The sequence below is a fragment of the Castor canadensis genome, chromosome 3 (genome assembly GCF_047511655.1).
Source record: "Castor canadensis chromosome 3, mCasCan1.hap1v2, whole genome shotgun sequence".
NCBI classification, from domain to species: Eukaryota; Metazoa; Chordata; class Mammalia; order Rodentia; family Castoridae; genus Castor; species Castor canadensis.
The window spans coordinates 98812584-98835227 of record NC_133388.1 but is presented as its reverse complement, the minus strand read 5'-3'; the positions used below and the strand labels follow the sequence as shown (position 1 = coordinate 98835227).

The window sequence follows — 22644 nt, the reverse complement described above, 5'->3', positions numbered from 1 at the left end:
CTAAAGTCAGGAATGAGACAAGGGTGCACACTATGCCCACTCCTATTCAAAATAGTACAGGAATTTCTAGCTAGAGCATTTAGGCAAGAAGAAGAAAGAAAAGGAATACAAATAGGTAAAGAAACTGTCAAAATATACTTATTTGCAGATGATATGATCCTATACCTTAAAGACCCAAAAAATTCTACCCAAAAACACTTAGACACCATAAACAGCTACCGCAAGGTGGCAGGATACAACACCAACTTACAAACATAATTAGCTTTTCTGTACACCAACAATGAACAAACTGAGAAGAAATATATGGAAACAATTCCATTCACAATAGCCTCTAAAAATAATCAAATACCTAGGAGTAAATTTAACAAAGGATGTAAATGACCTCTACAAGGAAAATTACAAACTGCTGAAAGAAGAGATCATGGAAGACTACAGAAGAAGGAAAGATTTCCCATGCTCATGGACTGGTAGAATCAACATAGTAAAATGGCTATACTACCAAAAGCAATCTACATGTTTAGTGTAATTCCCATCAAAATCCCAATGATTTTCATCACAGATATTGAAAAATCTACCCTAAAGTTTATTTCAAAACACAAGAGACTATGAATAGCCAAGGCAATATTCAGCAAAAATAGCAATGATGGAGGTATCACAATACCTGACTTCAAACTGTATTACAAAGCAATAGCAATAAAAACAGCATGGTACTGGCACAAAAACAGACATGAAGATCAGTGCAACAGAATAGAGGATGTGGATATGAATCCACACAACTATACCCACCTCATTTTTGACAAAGGTGCCAAAAATATACAATGGAGGAAGGACAGCTTCTTCAACAAATGCTGCTGGGAAAAGTGGTTACCAGTCTGCAAGAAACTGAAACTAGATCCATATCTATCACCCTGTGCTAGTATCAATTCAAAATGGATCAAGGACCTTAATATTTGACCTGAAACTCTGAAGTTAGTACAGGAAGGAGCAGGAAACACTCTGGAATGCATAGGTATAGGCAAGGATTTCCTCAATAGATCCCCAGCAACTCACAACTAAGAGAAAGGATGGACAAACGGGAGTTCATAAAATTAAAAAACTTCTGCACAACAAAAGGAATGTCTCTAAACCAAAAAGACCACCCACAGAGTGGGAGAAAATATTTGCCAGCTATACATAAGGCAAGGGACTTATAACCAGAATATACAGGGAACTTAGAAATCTAAACTCTCCCCAAATTTGTGAACCAATAAATAAATGGGCAAATGAACTAAACAGATCTTTTTCAAAGGAAGAAATCCAAATGGCCAAAAACACATGAAAAAATGTTCACCATCTCTAGCCATAAAGGAAATGCAAATCAAAAAACCAGAGTAAGATTCCACCTCACCCTTGTTAGACTATCTATCATCAAAAACACCCCACACAATAGTGGTTGGCGAGGATGTGGGGAAAAGGAAACCCTTGTACCCTGCTGGTGGGAATGAAAGTTAGTGCAACCACTCTGGAAAAAAATATGGAGGCTTTTTAAAAATATAACTATCTATCTGCCATATGATCCAGCAATCCCACTCCTGGGATATACCCAAAGGAATGTGACTCAGATCACTCCAGAGGCACCTGCACTCCCATGTTTATTGCAGCACTACTCACAATAGCCAAGTTATGGAAAGAGCCAAGATGCCCCACTACTGACAAATAGATCAAGAAAATGTGTTATTTATATACAACGGAATTTTACTCAGCCATGAAGAAGAATGAAATCTTATCATTCGCAAGTAAATGGATGGAACTGGAGAACGTCATTCTGAGTGAGGTTAGCCAGGCTGACAAGAGCAAAAAATCATAAGTTCTCCCTCATATGCAGACTTTAGATCTAGGGCAAATGCAGCAGTGTTGTTGGACTTGGATCACATGCTAAGGGGAGAGCACATATGAGAGGTATGGGGATAGGTAAGAAACCCAAAACATGAAAGTATTTGATGTCCCCACTGCAGAAGAACAAATACAGAAACCTTAAAGCTACAGAGGTCAATATGAGAAGGGGATCAGGAACTAGTGAAAAAGTCAGTTAGAGATGAATCGATTTGGGTTGTAGCACATTTGTGCATGGAAGCAATGTTAAGAATCTCTGTATAACTATCCTTGTCTCAAGTAGAAAAGACACTTTGTCTTTCTTATTATTGCTTATGTCTTGCCATCAACAAAATTAGAGCATAGGGCAGAACAGGTTCTGCCTGGGAGTGAGGTGGGGTTGAGGAGAATGGGAGAGGGTGGGGGTCATGGGGGAGAAATGGCCCAAACCATCTATGCGCACATGAATAAATGAATAAAATAAAAATCTTAAAACAAAAAAAAGAATAATCTTCTTAAAATAGTTCCTAGAACTATAAAAATAAAATTAAATCTGGAAAATCACACATGAACAAGAATTTCAACAAAACATAAATACAGAGTTAGAATCCTAGAGATGAAAAAGTATTAATCCTACAATGAGAAGTACAATATAAAGCTTCCACCCCAAGCCAAATACGGTGAAAGTCACCTGTGGTCCCAGCTGTTGGAAAGGCAGGAAGAACATTAGAGCTCCAGAGTCCAAGACCAGTCATGGACAATACAGCAAGGGTTCAAGTGAAAGAAAGAGGGAAGGAGAGAGTGAGTCATATCAGTAGCATGATCCATCAACCTGAAGAAAGAATCATTGGTTTCAAATATTAAACATTTAAAATTATCCAATCAGATGAAAAAGACCAAAGAAGCCTATGGGAACTATAGTACAGTGAAAAGTGTTTTTGAGTTCAAAAGAAGAAAAATGCATTCTTCAAAGAAATGATAACCAAAAGATTCCCCGATCTGGAAAGGGATGTCAACATCCAGATATACGAAAGGCAATGATTTCCAATAAAATTCAATCCAAAGAGGAACTTACTAAGACGTATTAATAATCAAACTACCAAAAATCAAAGATAAAGAAAAATTCTTGCACATCACCTAAAAAAGTGTCCAAATATGATTCTCAATTTCTACTGGATTTCCCAGTAGTAACTCTGCAACCCAGAAGAGAATGTGATGATGTATTCAAAAAGGATACAGGAAAAGAAAACCAATATAAAACATCATTTTCCTAGCAAAGTTCTCACTATGAAAACAAGCAGTGACTAGGGAACACAGTTCATGATAAAGAACACAGGAGGAGGCATGAAAATACTTGGTTTCACAGTACTCTGTGTGTGATGCTTCAAGCTGCCAAGTTTGTGTTCATTTGTTACACTACATAGAAAGTCCATATATTAGTAACAGGGTTGGCTATATTGCTGTTCAGAACATGCCCACAGAATCACTTGTAAGATCTCATTGTCTTCTAACTTTTCTGTATTACCACACATAAATGCTGATGCATCCAAAGCAGGAAGAAGAATAATAGAAATGGAGTCTATATTACTATTGTCAAGTGTAATCATTTATATGTCTGAGTTATTATCTAAGAAATTTGTGTCTAAAACTAATAGAAATATGTCTGAATTCCCACACTTGGTTACAACTTGCATTTTAATATATAGTCACTGGGTAGATATTACTTCTTCATAAAAATAGACCCATCAACAATGGAACAAAATAGAAAGTCCAAAATTTAATCCACAGTATAACATCAACTGATTTATTGACAAAAATGACAGCTGTACCCATTAAGAAACAAACAATCTCTTTAATAAATGCACTGGAAAAACTAGACATCCATATGTTGAAGAAGAAAAGCAAATCCTTATTGAACATCAAATGCAATAATGAATTCTAAGTGAATTAAAGACAAGACTTAAAGATGAGTCTTGAAACATTAAAACTACTAGAAGAAAGTAAACGAGATAAAACTATACAGTGTTCTGGATGAGGAATGATGTTTTGTTCTTGTTGCTTTGACCCAAAATGCACAGGCAACAAGTGCAAAAATAGATGAATGGGAAGTACATCAAAATAAAAACCTTGGGAGAAAATATATACAGGCTGTACCTCTGATAAGGTGTTCATGTGTAAGAAACTCATGCAATTCTATAGAAAGAAAAAAAATAGTCATATTTTTTCTTAACAACAGGAATATATGCTGAGAAATGTGTCATTAAGCAATTCATCATTTTGAAAAATCATGGGGTGAACTTGCATAAATCAACACTACATAGCCTTATACACACAAGTATGCGTATATACTCACATATTTACAAAGTAGAGCCTATCATTCCTAGAACCATAACAAAAAAAACCCACAAGATTAAATAACTACAAAAGAAAAGGATGCAATCAGAAGAGAGTACACATGAGATGTATCATTCTAGTGTGGCATAAAATATATTTTGCAAGCATAAGAAGCACACTGAATAATAATGATTTAAAAATATAATTTATAAATACACAAAACTATAATTAGTCATTTATTGCATTATCAAGTATCACATGCTATAAATAATTGTGTACTTTTCTATGACTGGCTGTGTGGTGGGATTATTTACAAAAGTATCAGTGCAAACAAATGAGTAATACACTGTGTTATGATGTGATGATAACCACAATGTCACTAAACCATAAAAATTTTGAAATCCATTATAATATTATGGGGCTATTGTTGTATATCCAAGCTCATCATTGATCAAAACACTGTTAACAGACCACTAAGGTATTTCCACTAAAACATGGGTAAGAGTCTTGAATAGATATTCCTCAAAAAAACATATACATGCACAACAGATAAATAAAAATGCTGAAAATGACCACTGATTAGGTAAATGCAAATTAAACCATGATACAAGATATCAACTCACATCTGTCAGAATAGCTATAATAAAAAAAAAGGAACACTTGTTACTGTTTGCAAGAATTCAGCCAAAGGAGAACCATTGTATGCTGTTGGTGAGAATATAAGTTAACACAGCTCTTATGGAAATTCATATGCATGTTCATTGGAAATCTAAAAATAGAATCACCATGTGATCCAGAAATCCACTTCTGGATATTTACACAACAGCACTGAAATCAGGATATTGAATATATATATTCCCTTACATGTTCAATGGAGAACTATTCAAAATAGCTAAGTTATGGAATTAATTAGAGCTCATCAATTAACAAGTAAATAAAGAAAATGTAACATATATACACAATTGGATACTATTCAGCCTTAAAAATAAAATATGTTTTGTCATTTGTCAACAACATGAATTTTGATATTGTTATGATAAGGGAAACAAAGCAGACACATAAAGACAAATGCCACATGTTTATATTTTCATGTTGTATTCAAAACCAACAAGCAGAGAGTGAATGAGGTAATGATGATGGAAGGATAAAAAGGCTCAATGAGGCAGAAAAAGTGAGTTTTCACTTTGAGATGTAGGTTGCAGCATGGTTAGCATGCACAAAAAAGTACTTTACCTTTCAAAATTGCTAAAGTAAGTTTTAAACGCACTTATCTGATGTAATGGATATGTCATTTACCTTATCTTATTTTTTCCACATTATATTAATATTAAAACATCATGCTGCACCTCATAAATACAAGTATCAATTTCAGAAATTTTGGAAGTTGCACCATATATTTTAAGTATATATGATTCATGAGGTTTTTTTTAAATGTCAGTTTTAATTCAATAAAATTTAAAAAAGAAAAAAATTTTTAAAATACTGTCCATAGCTTTATGACTACAAAAGCCATATTTACTTTTTTTTTCTTTATGCATATGTGCATACAATGCTTGGGTCATTTCTCCACCCTGCCCTCACCCCCTCCCTTACTGCCCATGCAGCCCCCTCCCCCCTCCCTATCCCCCCCTTCCCCTCGACACCCCGGCAGAAACATGTGGCCAACATAGCATCCATTGTTCTGGTAAGAGTAAGGAAAATACTTACCTTCCTCAGTTCTTATTGCAATGATGACTAGTGTTCACTCATTTAGTCTGTTTTGTGTGGCTGTTACAAATACTGTAGACTAGCAACTCTGTAAAGAAAAGATTTATTTTGGCACATGGTTCTGAAGAGGGAAAAGTCCAAGGCTGGGGAGTCACATCTGGGAAGGGCCCTGTGCTACATCATGGTGTGAAGACATGAGACTTTCTCATATTCTGGTAAAAGAAATTGGCATATCAAGAACATATGTGTCACAATTTGTACTTGTTTCTTCCACATGATGTGACCTACTTTTTAGGGGTAACTTTTTTTTTTGCATTCTTCTGTTAGATTTGAATTCACATGATGCTTGAACTACTTGACCTCTATTGATGAAACAACCATGTCTCAACTTAATCCTTATACCCTGTATAAAAATTAACATGAGATAAATCATAGATTTGAGTATAAAATGCAAAACTATGTAACTTTTAGGCAATAACATAGGATACAGTCTTCAGAAAGTAGTATTAAATAAGAGATCTTAGACCTGACATGGAAAACACCAGGCACAAGAGAAAAAAATTGATAAATTTAAATGCATAAAATATTAAAAATTTCTACTTTGAAAACTAGCTTTAGATAATGAATCTTAGGATAAATACAAGGGGAAATATTTGCAAACCTCATGTGTAGCAAGGACAGATACCCAGAACATATAAATAACTCCCTGGACATTAAAGAAACAAACAATCCAGTTATAAAAAAGGCAAAAGTCATGAACTAACCCATTTGCCAAGAAGAATACATGGATGGAAAATAAGCACATAAAAACATACTCAGAATTTTTAGTCATAAGAGAAATATAAATTAGCACCACAGTGAGATCAACACATACATATTAGAATAACTAAAATTTATAAAATGACTTTATCAAACAATAGCTGAGATTCAGAGAACTATGATAGCACATATATTCTTGGTAGAAATGTAAAGTTGTAAAAGCATTCTGGAGGATAATTTGGAAGAAACTACCAATAACATAAACTCTGGTAATCACACTTTTGGGTATTATCACAGATATAAGAAAATTTTTTGCCACAAAAACTTTCACATGACTTCTAAAATCAGATTTATTTGTAATACCTGAAAGTGGAAATATCAAAAATTTCTCTATGAAGTAAGTAGATAAACAACTATAGTACATAAACAGCATGGAATACTACTCAGTGATGAAAAGAATAAAGCAATCAAGATACACAAACTTAAATTGATTTCAATGGCATTTATGCTGAGTGAATAAACGGTCAATATTAAAAACATACTTTTATTTATATAAACAAATGCATATGCAGGCTATATATATTTCTAATTATGTAACATTGTTGAAATGGAATGATTATTAAGGTGGGGAACAAATTCATGGTTTTCAGTGGTTAGGAATTTGGAGTAAAAGAAAGGTTTGTGAGTATAAATGGATGACCTGAAGGAGACCTTTGTGGAAGAGTATTGTCTTTACTGCATTGGTGTTTATATACATCTACAGTAAGTGATAAAAATCACATAGATTTTATCATTGTGCCAATTTGAAATTCCCAGTGGTGACATAATTATGGATTCTGCAACTGTATTAGGATGCTGGATGAAGGGTGCATGAGGCCTCTATGTACTATCATCTTAGGTTCTATCAGCCAATAGCAATTTTAAAAGAATAAAAATTAAGCAATGTAGAGGCAATTATATTGAATTATCAGTACAATATGTTGATTTTCTTTTAAAGTCCTTTCTCTTATATTGTTTGTGCTTCTTTGTCCTTAATTTATCTGTCCAAATTTGTGTTTCTTATTGGTATTTGATTTCTTATTATAAAACTTCAGCATTGGACTTTTCTTCATTATAGACAGTAAAATATGCTATTTGTGTCACTATGAATCCCAAATCCCATGGGCAGGGTGAATTTGATCACACCCCTTCTTCAGGACCTCTCTCAGATGAGCTCTAGGCCCCAATGCTGCTGTGCTCCTGTTTCAGGGAGATGTTTGCTCATGGCTGGAAGACCAACTGACCATGGAGGGGCCACGGTTGCTAAATGTCTGCATTTACAAATGCTGGCCTTCACTTAATTCTACATAAGGTCACAGCACAAATTATAATGCACAAAATGAGTCAGTTGGCTACAGAGCCATCTGCTGTCTCTTTTCTTCCAATTAGGACACAGGGTCTAAGCCTTGCTTCTGAGTCTTTCATCCTTCTGGGATAGTCACAGCCCTGTGAATCTCTCTCAACATCTTAAAATAATACTGCCCACATTTACCACAGTGCTTCCCAACTTATTTCATGTTGGTGTTTAGATAGTGGGATGATTCAGTCACATCATGATCCTTTCCAAGACTTTTCTGTGCTGCATGTTCTTCCCTCCCAGCAGTGTTTTGATTAAATTGTAGGAGGGGATTCTCATATAGTTTACACTTTCAGTTCTCAGGTAACTTTTAAAATGAGATGTCTCTTAAAATATTCATACTGCACCTTCCAAGTTTCAGCCAGTAGAACTGATAATCCATAATTAACTGCTGTATAACTTTCTGAAGCCATGGGCTAGAAGACCACAGTAAAGGTGTTCACATTGCTTCTTTCATTTCATTACAGGAACTTACAACTTTGCAGCTACCTTCCTTGTGAACAATGTTTGGCTAACATGAAAACACTTTGAAGGCTCTTCTTTGGTGGTTTATTTCTGGTTGTTCAAATTTTTACAAGTTCACAATTTTAATTCCAGGTTGACATAATGGAAAAGCCATATTGACAGTTTCAATGTGTGTTGAGTTTTCTTTTCTTCTCTTAATGTGGCTATATAATGTATTTGTATGCTTTAAACAATATATATGCTGTGTTGTGCGAATTGAATTATGGTTGGTTGTTCATCATATCAGAATAAGATGAAGACTCTATCAGTCTTGGAGAAAGTGCTGGAATAAAATATATCATGACTTGCTTCAGGTTGTAATTATGTTTCACTCCTTTGCTGATTCTTCAGGCAACAAGAAAAGCAGTGATTTAATCATTATTTCTTGAAAAAATACATACTGATATGTTTGGACAATTCTTGATAAGAGAAATTATTATTCATACGTCTTACCTGTTCTTACTCAGGCATGCTTTCCATTACACCCTAAAAATACATCCAGTAGCCAGATGCAAATGACTCATGCCTGCAATCCTAGCTCCTTATGAGGCAGAGATTAGAAGGGTCATGGTTTGAGTTCAGACTGGGCAAACAGTTCCCAAAATCTTATGTCAGAAATATCCAACACAAAAAAATGGGCTGTTGGAGTGTCTCAATTGGTAGAGCACATGCCTAGAGAGTATGAGGTCCTGAGTTCAAACCCAGTATCATCAAAACACGACACTCACACACACCTGATGAAAAGCTCTTTCTCAACAGAAGAAACTTCCTGGTTGTTGTTCTTACTACCTACTCCTATAGTTGGGGTGTGGAGAAGAGGGAGAAGATAGATAATGAAATGTTAACAATTAAATATTAACAATTTAAATATTGTCAACTCTCTTCCCATATCCAGGTTTTTGGCTTGTGAAAAGTATGGCAGTCTTTAAATATCAAATACGAAATTTCATGAAAATCATAGAAAAATTTGGTTTAAAGAACCGTGGTCTTATTTGGGATGGCCTTAACAGACTGGAAGAAATTTTCTGCATACAGTACAGTCCTACAAACCTACCTGTAATACAGGCCTACATTCTTCAAAATTCTCACATTTTTCATCCAATATTTCAAATCATCTATATAAATCCAAGATGCATCTATATTTCTATAATGTAATGCTGCAGTAAGGGACAAAATCATACAAATATGTCCCTCACTAACATTTCAGAGAACTTATACAGTGCCCCAAAGTCTGTTCCTTCTGAAATAAGAAAGGATCAACTCTGCATTTAGAGTGGAATAATTGTCAATGAAGACTGAAGTGTTGGATACATTTATTCTTTTATAACCTTGCTCTCCAGGTTTCTATGACAGTAAACATGCCACACTTAGCAAGCAGAAGCCCTACTCACCTAGCACGAGCCCCTGACAGGCAATCCTGGTGTTAAATGTAGTTAACCCAACAACTTTTTTTACTGATTTGCTCTAAATATTTTATGTACTATAGCATCTTGCAGCTTACTTTTATGAAGCAGCAAACCTTTGAAAACCTCGTGGAAATGTCTAGCTTTAAAGAAAATCAATATAAATGGTCAAGAATATGTTCCATATTTGTAATTTATACTTAAGACACTTTTGCATTAGATGTGTGATATTACGAGTCTGTCAACTATTTGGCTCATTTACATTGTAAGTATCTTTTTATTTCAAAATTTACAGTACTTGTGCATGCTTTAATCAACACTTGATGCTTGGCTTAAACACTCACAGCATCACAGATTGACTTTTATTATTAAAAGTCAATTATTAAAAATTAATTTTAAAATTTAAAAATTAATTTAAAAATTAATTTAAAAATTAATTTTAAAATTATTAAAATCATGAGGACTAGAAGAGTGCTTCCATTGCAGAGGTGAGCATTAGGGATTCAAGTCATCTGGATTGTGGAAATTCACTCTTTACTTCTGCATGAATAAGGACAGAAATTCAATATAGGAAACAGTATATATATATGTATATATATATATATACATATATATATATGGGGCTATATGTTTGTGAAACCCTGCAGAAATTTATAACTCAAAGAGTGAATCTTCATGGATGCAAATTTTGTATTTAAAATGTTGAGAATCCCAAAGTGATGTGTAGAATGACACAAATAATATAGTTGTATTAAAAATAAGAAACAGTGTTACCAGTGATGGGGGAAAGATGCTGATCTATATAACTTTGGAAATTAAAGTTTTCCATAAAGCCACAGAAAAAAGAAACTATATAATCACTACAGTCTAGTTGGTAAAGTTGTTTCCCACAGATTACCTAATGATCTTTTACATGGATCCAGGAATGGAACAACTAAATAAATCATGGCAGATGGTCTAAACTGATAAAAATAAATAATTAAATAAAATAGATAAATATGAGAAAAGAAATAAAATTCCTATTTCAAAGGAATTTACTCCATCATTACAAAGGAGGGTTATAATTTTCTACCCCTTACATGTGGACGGTGCATAGTACTCCTTAAAAACAGTACAGTTTTGAAAGGGAGAAAATAAAAGTAATTTTACAGTGTCCCAGTCCAGTGATAAAGGTTACCATTAGCATTGATCAATCATGTTGACAGCACATGTGCCCTTGAAAAAATAGAATGAACATAGTACCTGAACTCCTGTGGTTTCATCCTCATAATATATCACTTTGATGTTACCATGAGGAAAAAATGGGGAAAAACCCACCTGAAGGTCGTTCTACAAAATACCTGACTGTCAGAGCCAGCAGTGGTACCTTGACTGTGTGACTTGGCATCTGGCCTTTTGAGAAAGCTCCAAGGAACTGGGGCAAAAGTCTCAGACCAGACCTTGACTGTGTGATTTGGTATCTGGCCTTGTGAGAAAGCCAGACATCCAGAAAAACAGTATTCAGTGTTCCCAGATGGCGTCGTGTCTTCAGATGTAAATAAGAAAGTTATGTTGACCATGTGCTTCTCCTGCTTCTCTGTTCCCATTTTATTTTATTTATTTATTTTTACTTTTATTTTTTTATACCCCTTCCTCCCACTCCCTTCCTTACACCTCCCCACTACCCCATTTACCACCTCTTACCCCTCGCTACCAGGCAGAAACTATTCTGACCTTATTTCTAATTTTGTTGAAGAGACAGTTTAAGCAATAATAGGAAGGACCAAGTGTTTTTGTTAGTTGAGATAAGACTAGCTATACAGGGAGTTGACATGCATTGATTTCCTGTACAGGTGTGCTACCTTCTAATTTAATTCTTCTCAAACTAACCTTTATTTCTAGTTCCTGGTCCCCTTCTCCTATTGGCCTCAGTTGCTTTAAAGTGTCTGCTTTAGTTTCTCTGTGTTGAGGGCAGCAAACGCTATCTATTGTTTTAAATGTCTTACCTATCCTCATACCTTTCTTGTGTGACATAACAAAGAGTTAATTTTAACTGTGCTTCCCTGTACTAATGTAACCTTGACACAAAATACTTGGCATGCTTTTTCTGACCAAATGCTCTCTGTAAAAGGAGTTTATAAAAAGCAAAGTATGCTTTATTAAAGTGGCTATTGATCAGGACTCAGTAGTCACCTCATTTTTTACGGCTTCAGTCATCCAGGTTCTGCTGGTAAATGGCTTACACCTGAACAGTATTCTTCAAGCTAGTCAGGCTTAAGAAGAATAAGCAAAGACTGGTGACATATGATTCTTCAGAAAAGAATTAAATATCATTTGCATAAGTAGGCCCTGGATTTATTGTCTCCATATTACTACTGTATTTGTATATATGGCATGGAATTGATAAAAGTTTTATGATTTGTTTTTCATTTTAATTCCCATAGGAAGCCATGCATTTGGAGAATGGGGTTGAAAAACAAAATGTTTTTTTCACATTAGATTTCTAAATAAAATAGAGATAGCTGAATGCACATGTTTATGGGGGCACTACTCACAACACCCAAGTTATGGAATCAGCCCAGATTGACCATCGACAGATGAGTGGATGAAGAAAATGTCATATATACACAATGAATTATTATTCAGCCATAAAAAGAATAAGATTATGTAGTTTTCAGAAAAATGGATAGAACATCAACTTAAGTGAAGTCAACCAGACTCGGATAAGTATTTCAGGTTTTTTCTCATATGAAATCTAGAAGGCACAAACAAGATAACATGGAAATAGAAGAAACACTATCAGAGAGAGGGGGGCATAAAAAGGGTAAATGGTGGAGAACATAATCAAAATACATATATCCATCTATGAAAATGGCGCAGAGAAAGCCATTATTTTGTGCAATAAATATACACAAAAAGGCAGAACTGGTAAGAAGGAGGAAAGCTAAGTGGACCACATAGAAAGTGAGCTAAAAAATATAGTCCTATGTGTATTACCAACCTAACAGATTTTCCATATTTAGAGGTGCAAAATACTATTAGAACACTAATTTTATTCATGTAAAACCAATTCATTTTTGCACATTTTAAGACTTACTTCATCCAAACATTTGAAAAGGTAAGGTCTTTATTCTTCACACCTATTAACTCAGGCATGGGGAACTTGGTGTCATAATAGTGGCAGGCACATTTTTTACAGATTGGGCGACATGACCAATAGCAGGGCTCTGGGTTCCACTGAAAGTGTCATTCTCAGATGGCAGCAGTGACAAAGCATAGGGGATTCAGAATCCACTCAACACAGTGGCTAGAGATGATCTGCCCAAGTCCCCAAATCCAACTGGCATGGATTTAAGAAAAGGTGTGAAACCTCTTCCAGGTTTGTGAGAGACAGGATTAAAAATGGAAAGCATGAGAAAAATTTTAGAATTGCAGAACTTGCACTAAGGTTGAAGATTTAGGTTTATTTGCCTACACTATGGCTTGATGTTTCTGCAGACGTCACAGATCTGCTCCAGCAGCCTCACAGTATTGACATTCTTATTTCATCAGTATTTGTTCTCTCTTTCCCTTTCTCCCATGTTTTTTCTTGGTCTTCACATCAGTATTGAACTCCAGAGGTTGTTTTTCATTGCGTATAAGGTTTGGGTTTCTTATTCTTGAATAGTTCCCTGGTTCTGAAATGACACAGAGAGTGTGCTGTCTTGAGAGTCAAAGATTGTTACTTGGGACCGCTCAGTTACTCTGGAATAAAAAGATATTTTATTCTAATGGTTTATATTTCTTACTATTGGTTGTGTAAAGGAATTTTTTTTTTTGAGAAAGAACTGAGGATTTTTATTGTCAATACAATAGATATAACAAAGATACAAATAAATTAATTCTCTGAAAATTTTATACTTCAGGGCTTCTTTATGAGAAGGTCAGCTCTTACATAAATAAAATACCATTCAAAACAAAAGCAGAAAGATTTTGAGACACACTGATCAACCCAGCGAACATGTACCCATAAGAAAAATAAAAGGTAGTTTTCTTACTTCCTGTCCTCAATAAGATGTGTTGCATAAAGGTACAAGGCTCATTTTGATGGAAAATGGTTTCATTACAGAAAAATGTTGAATTCCTCCTACTCTCCATACCTCTATGCCAAAATAAAAAAAGTTTCAAGCCCTGACTTCGACAAATCAAAACAAGCGGTGACATTAATTGCACATAAATCTCAAATATATAATTGAACTGATCTTAACACATTCTTTACCCTTAAAAAGTCTAACATGCATGGGCTAGACATTAATGCAGTGGTCCCACACTCACCCACTATGCAAGAGACCCTGGGTTCAACCTCCATCACCACCAAAACAAAAGCTTAGTATCCATTTATCAATACCAAATCACTATACTCAATTTACTCCCTGAGGAAGTTTTCAACCAAAGTGATCTTTAATTAAATTTACATTAAAGTACAAGAAGGGATATGCAAGACTATTATTTGTTCTGTGACATATGAAAGAGAAGCATCCCTCCTGTATCAGTGACCCAAGAGGTACCAAAATTCATGAAGAACTGGCTGCAGGACAAAGCAACCCATAAGGTTGATCAAAAAGCAAAGCACCTTTAGTTTCAGCCTAGAAAGTGAGGGCTCTGCCAAGTCTAGCTGGTAACTGTACCCAAATCTCAAACAGGTCTTAGTCCCCCTAACTGACAAAGGTGGAGCACAACACCTGCACTGTCAGCAGACTGAGCTAGAACCGCCCAAACTTGCCAGGGCACATAAGCCATGATTTGCCAGTGCTCACATTCATTATGGTAAAAGAATCAAGAAGTGTAGGTTTTAGAAAAAACATTATTTACCTAGTACACAAGAATTAAAGTTCTTGTCTAGGATAAATGATAATAAGTCTTGAGGTTTCCCAAATATAACTGCTGACATTTTTTCAATCTAACTTTAGAGTGGAACAGAATGGTTTCTTCCATACAAAGGGAAGATTTACCCTAATATTGTTCAAAAATCAGATATGTTTCCAACTCTATCTCAGTTTAATAGGCTTTGTGAAAAACATACCATGCTTATGTCAGAGCCAAGGTAAGAGTCCCTCTGATAGAAAGCATTCTTGAAGCCAATGATTGTGAGCATGTTCAAGTCCCAGAGTTTGGGATTGCCATTTCTAAGTGGTTGTTCCTTCCATTCAATCACTGGGACATCTATCTTGGGTGGCCTGAAAGTTGCTGGATCTGCAGCCATTCTGGAGGCCAGGGCACAGATCAGATCCACAGGAGTTGGCTTCTGGGCTCCTTTGTAGGCCTGGATGTTAAAATCTCTAGAATCAGACTTTGGGAGGGGTCTTGGTCCAAAGAAGCTCCATTTATCTGACAAGTTTCTGTCTTTATCCCCACTTCCAGGATCCATGATGCTAGGATTTAGACTCAGATTTTGTGTGAGGGACTGCAAGTAGGTGATGTGGCTGGAGCACAGGAGGGTAGAGGAACAAGATTAGAAAGAGATGACAGAGATCATAAGGTTGAACCATGCCAGGACTGTGAGTTCTGTGGTTTTGCCCTGAGTTTAATAGGAGCTGTTCAATCTTAAGTGTATGTGTGTGTGTGTGTGTGTGTGTGCATTTTTGCGTGTGTGTGTATGAGAGAGAAAGACACAAAGAGAGAGAGGGAGAGAAAGGCAGAGATACATAGACAGAGAAAGAGATGTCACAGTATCAACAGATTTACATTTTTGCATAGATTACTGGGTTTTGAACTCAGAGAATCATGCCAGCTAGGCAAGCACTCTCCCACTTGAGCCATTCATAAGTCCCTGAGTAAAATCAATACATGTTTTTTTCAATATAGATACCCAAACTAAGACAGATAACAATTCTATTCAACTAGAATGCTCACAAAGCATCTCCAGGCATTTGAGGCATGGCATCTATCTACACTAGTAAGACTTCACGCCTAATTACTCAGTAGACAAAAGCTATTTATGAAATACCTGTTATACTAATGCCTATCCGTGATGTACTTTTTAACAAAAATACTAACACATACTCCACATTCTCTAATTCATTGGGAGAAAATATATAGAATTAATCAGAAAACATTTTGTTCTCTTTTTTTTTTAGCATAACTCTGTACAAACTCTGAGATATGCATAGGAATACTTTTAATTTTTTAATAATTTCATGGGTTCATTAAGTATTACTTTCCAGAAAGATTATAGTTTTGCATGCTATTATCTATCCTCTCACATATATGTGTATATGTTTATGTATATGTATACATATAACTACTCTAAAACACTTAACATTATGTATAGTTACAGTATGTTTGATTAGAAGTCTTATATAAAATTCAACTACTTTAACAACTTTCAAAAACAGTAGCACTAATCAAAACAAATACACAACCTTTAACATTGACATGTTATAAAAAATACAAAAATGTTTGCCAAAAATTACAACAATTAAACAAAATGGTGCCATTCTGAGTAAACAAAGTAAATATAACTTGTTAGTCTATTGTAGTAAATTCATCAAAAAACCTAACCAAATAATCTCTTCACACATTCAGTAAGTGTTTAAGAAAGTAGGACTTTGTTGATACTACCAAAGTAAAAACAGAACCTCCCATGGTTTACCATTTTGCTTCACCATATTTTTCCTGTCAGTTTAAAATAATCAGGTTTTAATCATTATGATTTAATTTTAGATGAAAACAAAGTGAAATACACATATCAAATATTTAACCTGACTCTACAAATATATGAAAGGTACTTATGCAGGCAGTTACCAGGAAAGCCACAATATTTAGTCAGTGATATGGGTCAAAGCAATATTTTTCTTGCTTCACTGACAGTTATGTGATAGAGAAACACAAAATTGGAGAAATGTATTTCCCATTTGGCAAAAGTGACCACTTAGTAGTGTCTGTCAATATCAATGGTCAGTTTTGGTACTTTGTCTCAAATGTGCAGTTGGGTCACCACGCAGTTCTGCTGACAAATAATTAAGTGTGCTCTAACACATCTTGAAAGCAACTTTTGCCACTTGGCTGCACTGACATCAGCACTAAGTGACTTCAGATCCCTAACATCTAAGGCCCTCATCTTGCTTTGAAAAATATTGGCAATCATGATACAGAAACTTTTCAAACAAAACTCATGAACTATTATCTACCCACTGTCTAGGAAAGTAGGGAATGTTCCACTCAATATAAGGAGTACACACATTCAGAAAACTTATGTTGAGGAGCTGGAGGTGTGGCTCAAGTGTTATAATGTCTGCCTGGCAAGTGCATGCACCTGAGTTCAAACCCCAGTTCCACACACACAAAAAAAAAGGCCAGGCAATTTCATAACCGTGACTGTATATGAAAGATCTTTGCTCATTTTTCAAATATTGTTCAGGTAGCTAATGCCACCGAACATCTTAGTGTGGAGGAAAATGCCTACATTTTTCCTGTATTGTGGGAATTGTAATCTTGTCTTATAAATGAAATCTCAGGCAGGTACTTTGTCTTCTTACAAGGGAGAAGAATCCTCTGGGTCTCTGGTGTGCTGAGGGCAGGGTTCACTCTGGAGCATAGCAGCCCTCATGGAGACCTTGATTCTCAGAATCAACTATGAATACTGTAGAAAAAGTCAGGTGGAACCACAGTGCTCAGTGAACAGCAATGCAAAGATGAGCTGGAAAAGGCTTGTCTGTAACTTAGATTGTCTCTATAGTCAAAGTGGAGAAATATTGCCTAGATAAAATACCATTAAAAAGTCTCAATAATTAGCTTTGCTTTGATTTTTTTCAAATATTTAAAATATCAATTGTATTTCATGTTTACTTTATTTGGAAAAGTCATCAAAACCACTGTTTTAACTAGAGAATCTATAAACTGCATTATCCATTTTATCCATTTACTACTAAGTTACAGTTTCTTAAACACAAAGCAAGTACTTTAAAAAATTAGAATAGCAAGTACACAGGTTAAGGACATAGAAATAACTGCTCCCAAACCAACTCAGTCTGCAGACTGATTGGCACAACACAGAGGCTCATCATAACCAGCAGGGGACTGAACAAAACTCTCCAGGAAAGCAACCGGATTATGGTCACTGTTTTCCTGAAGGTTCTGGAAAAACAAATCTGGAACCTTCCTCTCATTACCAATCCAGCTGCGCTTCAAACTCTAGGCAATGATGCAAACTTTTCAAGCCCTCTTCAGTCACTGAATTAGACTTGTTCATGATGTTACTATGGCAAATTACAATGGAGAACAGCTGTTTGCTCCTCCTGGCCTCTCAGATGAGCTGCATATCAAAACCTCATTGCCCTCAAGAAGGTAGTATATGTTACCCTGAATGGTACATGACAGTTACTCCATGAGGTCTCTGTTTCATTCAGGAAGTAAAATTTGCCCTCATCAGAAAAGCTAAAACTCACCCGGTAGCAGACTCATCTTTACTTCTCACACTTGCAAGCACAGGTTCAGAATGGAAAATGGAGTTAAACAACCACGTAGATTCTGCCACTTCTGGTAACCCTAGCAAAGAAAAGTCATATTAAATTCCTTCAGACAAAATTGGGAGATTAAAAAATAAGGAAGTAATGAGGATAACACCTATGAGAAATACAGTGAGTACCTTGCAGAGATTTGTCATCACCCATGAAGCTCACAGACTCAGAGCTACTTAATGAACTAAGTGAACACCGGGCTCTGTCAGGAACAAATGAAAATAAAGAAAAAAATAGGCAAAGAAGCACACATACTGTTTACATATAAAATCCTAAGTAGCATGGCTTGAAATATTCATTCCTGACTAATGAATTCTTAAATTGAAAAGTTGATACAAATGTTCATCAATGAAAAAGACTCCATAATAAGGAATAAAAAGGAACTCCACATTTTGTATTAATTAGATATACTCATTGCTTAGTGGACATCTCTCTCTCTCTCTGTGTACATATAGATGTAAAATTCAAAGTGTATTATGAATGTTGTGAAATTCAATAACTTAAGAAGTCAAAATAATGAATATCACTGTGCTACATTATAAATGTTCCATTATGTATATTTAAATCCTACAAAATTATCGAATTAAGAAATTATTTTAAAGGGGTATTACATTTGTCTTATTTTTACATGTATTTAAAACCAGTAAGTCCTTTAAAAGACCATAACATTCCTAGCCATGTATAGAGGCACAAGCCTGTAATCTCAATATTCAGGAGTTTGTGGTAGGAGGACCAAATGTTTCAGGCCAGCTGGGTGCCAGTGGCTCAAGTTTGTAATCCAAGCTGCTTGAGAGGCTGAGATTGGGAGGATTGCAGTATGAGGCCAGCCCAGGCAAAAAGTTTATGAAACACCATCTCAACCAATAGTTGGGGATAATTGTGTGCATCTGTGATCCAAAGTTCTTAGGGAGCTGAGATCTAGGAATAACCACTTAAAAATTAAACCAAATTGCTTATGTCCTCCATAATCTACAAGGTAAATAATGCTGTTTATGTTTTTTTCTGTTAAACCTTGGGAAACATCTTTAGAGTTTCAGAGGTGTATAAAACAGAAATAACTGTAGCATCACTTACCTGCTCTGTATGCAAAACAGAAGTCTTTTCCGTTTCTCCAATGTACGGATTTGAGTAGATCTCCAACCTCTGGCAAAGCTATTTCTACCACAGATGCAATCCACTCAGGAACATGACCTCATTTCAGTAACTGTGGGCCTTTGAGTGTTTCAGCCCCAACAGCAGAGCCTATGATTTCTAAGAACTTCGACTTCACTCTTCTGCCTGCATCTTTCCCAGACCCCTGTACAAAAATTATTCTTGAAGTCGCTGCTGAGTTAATCTGCGAAGCAGTACTCAGCAAAACCCAGTCCCTGGGTGTAGGGGGGAAGTGAGGATTATTTTTCGTCCGTTAAAGAAGGGACCAGGGAGGCAAGTGGTATCAGAAGATACCACATTTTCAGCGAGGAGCTCAGGACAGTAGCAATGAGGACTGCAGAGGCACCAGCTTGTTTTGTCCTGGTGGCAGCAGCCCAGTCGGGGGACGCTGTGCATCTCCTCTGGTGCTGAAGTAAGGCAGCAGGAACCTCCAGCCTGACCTCAGCTTGCACTTTCCTCCACTACTGAATCCAAACAAGAGGCTTCCTTCTATTCCAGCCTTGTCTTTCCTTCTCTGGTGCTCTGCTTTATTTTTTGATAGGGGTTGAATGTTTTCCAAAGCAATAGCACCATGCTTGCTTGGTGGTTGCTTTTCCAGAAAGGCAGGAATTCATGGGAAATATGAGCCTTTCCGATTTTTCAGTCTGTTAGTGGAGAAATGAAAGAGAAAGCACTGATCATGCGCGTGCATACAAGCGAGGGGGAGTGAGGGAGAGAGGAGAGACAGAGAGAGAGAGAGAGGGAGAGAGAGAGAGAGAGAGAGAGAGAGAGAGAGAAAACTGTGCCAAACCCAGAGTTTTTTTTGGAAAGTTACAGAGTCTTTGATTGCATAAGAAGAAAAGGGCTCTTTTACAAAAATCCTTAATCTTGCCCAATTTGGAGAAGCACATTTACATTTTGAGAAGCTCTACTTGAAACTCCTAGATTTAGAAACAATAAAGATTCTTAGATCATCCACACAGAAACCATAGATCGTTGTTAGAAAATAAAAACACCGAACCATAGTATGGAAAAGGATTTGCTTCCGGAGGTAGCTACCTTTTCATAGGCTGTCAAATTGCTTCAGGATAATGGTGGAGCATCTAACAGCATCCTGCTGGGAGCGTCTCCAGCTTACGAGAAAGTTGAGGAACTGGAGCATCAGGCGGCTGCATTCCCGGGGCCGGTATCGCTGGCCGCCCACTGCTCAGGCTTCTGCAGGAGCGGAAATTGCTTGTCGCACCAAGGAGAGGACAAAGGGAGCGTGTAAAATTGCTGGAGAACTAAGCCACAGCTGGCCTGTAAAATCCAGAATCACGCCCCACCCGCCAGGCCTCCGGCCTGGGCTTTCAGCCCGTTCCCCTAGTCCCCACGCCACCCTTTTCTCCTATTGGGAGTCTGGTGACTCCCCGGCCTCGCAGATTCCGCGCTCCGGGCCCCTCCCCTGCCATGAGCAACTGGTTGATGTGGCGCCTACAGGTGGGTTGGGTTTTGGGTGGGTGGTCCTGCGTGCGGTCGCCCAGGACTCTGTCACTTTGGCAGTGGGTGCAGGTGCTGGTGGACAGACAAGAATTGAAGTCCACAGCATGGAAACTGGTGGAAACTGTGTTAAATCACGTGCACGCGGACCCTCAAAGTCAGAGTGAAAAGAGCAAAGAGGAGGCTTCTATTACGCACCCCACCTCTTCAGGCGCCGAACTTGGGCAGCGCGTATTTCTGCATTGGAGATGGTCACACTTGAGGGGACATTCCGGGGAAGACCAGCCGGGGGCGCGGGAGGGAGGGAATCAGGATGCCTGGTGGCGATAGAGACGTCTGTTAGGATCAAGGATGAACCAGATCTGCTCCTGACTTCCCCTCACAGACAGTTGCTCAGGTGTTTCCTTTCCTGACTGTGACATTTCTCCCACGTATCCACCCATGGTTAGAGCGCAGCGCTGCGCTGGTCCCCAGCCAGTCAGTCGGGTAGGTGAATGTTCGCCTGGCAGCCAAGTGAGCGCAGCACCGGGTTCTTCCAGAGGAAAAACGAGATGCAGCCAGAAAAGCCCAAGGAGAAAAACCCAACAGATACTTCATTTACTCACAGGAAATGTCCCCGTTTTTGTGGAACTTAAAGTCATGTCCTGCAGCAGCAAAGCCATCCTTTCCCCCTTAAGGCGGCCTCTACCCAACCCAGCCTTGGCTGGAAAGGGCCAAGGTCAGTGTTGGACTCATTCCGGGTGTGGGACCCCAAGAGGAGCTGCAGCTACAGGAAATGCTTCCAGTGCAAGGAAGGTCTCTGGTAACTTTCTCTACCAACCCTATTGAACAGGGGCAACCATTAAAAATCTGAATGAATCTCCAAAAATCCTTTCTGGTGAAGCTGCCTGACCTCAATGTGCTATAGGAACACGAAGAAAATATTTGCTACTGGAGGCTAACTTTGAAGAAGCCGTTTTGTTTTTTGGTTCTTGTGAAAATAGATTGCCCAGAATTGTCGTACATCGTGTATTTATTTTCTCAAATGCAAGTGTTAGTATATGCTTCTTGTATATGCGGGAACAGATACGTGTCACCTGTACAAATAAGCTTCAGAAGGTAACCAGTTTTTTTTTTTGTTTGTTTGTTTGTTTGTTTGTTTTGTTAGAAGAAAGCTCTCCTTGCCTGTACACCCTTCTGGCGCTATCATTCCCTGTCAATAAAGACATTCTCTCTGCTGACTTTATGTCTATGTTTATTTCAGTTTATTTAACTTGTTTACATTATTGTTTCTGGACATGTAGGAGCATGAAAAATCAAAGAAAATTAAAATAAAACCATTTAAATGAGGCACAGAGCATAAATATATCTCTAATTAAAAATGTATGCCTTTGATTATTCAAATGGAGAGGAAAAAATTTTCTCTTCTTTCTGAGCACTGATTGACACTAAAGTAGAGTGTCTCTCCTCTCCCTCCTTTCCTTCCCTCTCTCCTGTCAGGAACAGAACAACAACAACAACAAAAAAACAGTTGATTAATTTGAGTTGTATCATGTTAGTTTGATGTCTTTTCTTGAAAAAGCAAAATCTATTCTACTTCTCTTCATGAAGTTGTATAACCCAT

General features: G+C 36.9%; 1 protein-coding gene across 11 annotated transcripts in view; it reads right to left on the bottom strand.

The window, feature by feature from the left end:
* The window catches only part of LOC109678055 (putative monooxygenase p33MONOX), a 111594-nt gene extending 90068 nt beyond the window's left edge, over positions 1–21526 (bottom strand). For 2 of the 11 annotated variants that reach the window (XR_012446261.1, XR_012446260.1), the window contains exons 1-5: positions 20622–21306; positions 19506–20227; positions 18560–18633; positions 18360–18459; positions 5893–5980 (exon numbers count right to left, since the gene is read on the bottom strand). Coding sequence is in view for 4 of the 11 variants with exons in the window: in XM_074068487.1 (XP_073924588.1) it covers positions 13587–13610; positions 14996–15340 (369 nt within the window). In the remaining 7 variants the exon portion in view is untranslated. Of the gene's footprint in view, positions 1–5825; positions 5981–12966; positions 13611–14995; positions 17555–18359; positions 18460–18559; positions 18634–19505; positions 20228–20621 lie in introns of those variants that run through there. The other 9 variants (XM_074068487.1, XM_074068488.1, XM_074068485.1 and 6 more) reach the window with 9 other exon arrangements.
* Positions 21527–22644: the final 1118 nt, after the last annotated feature.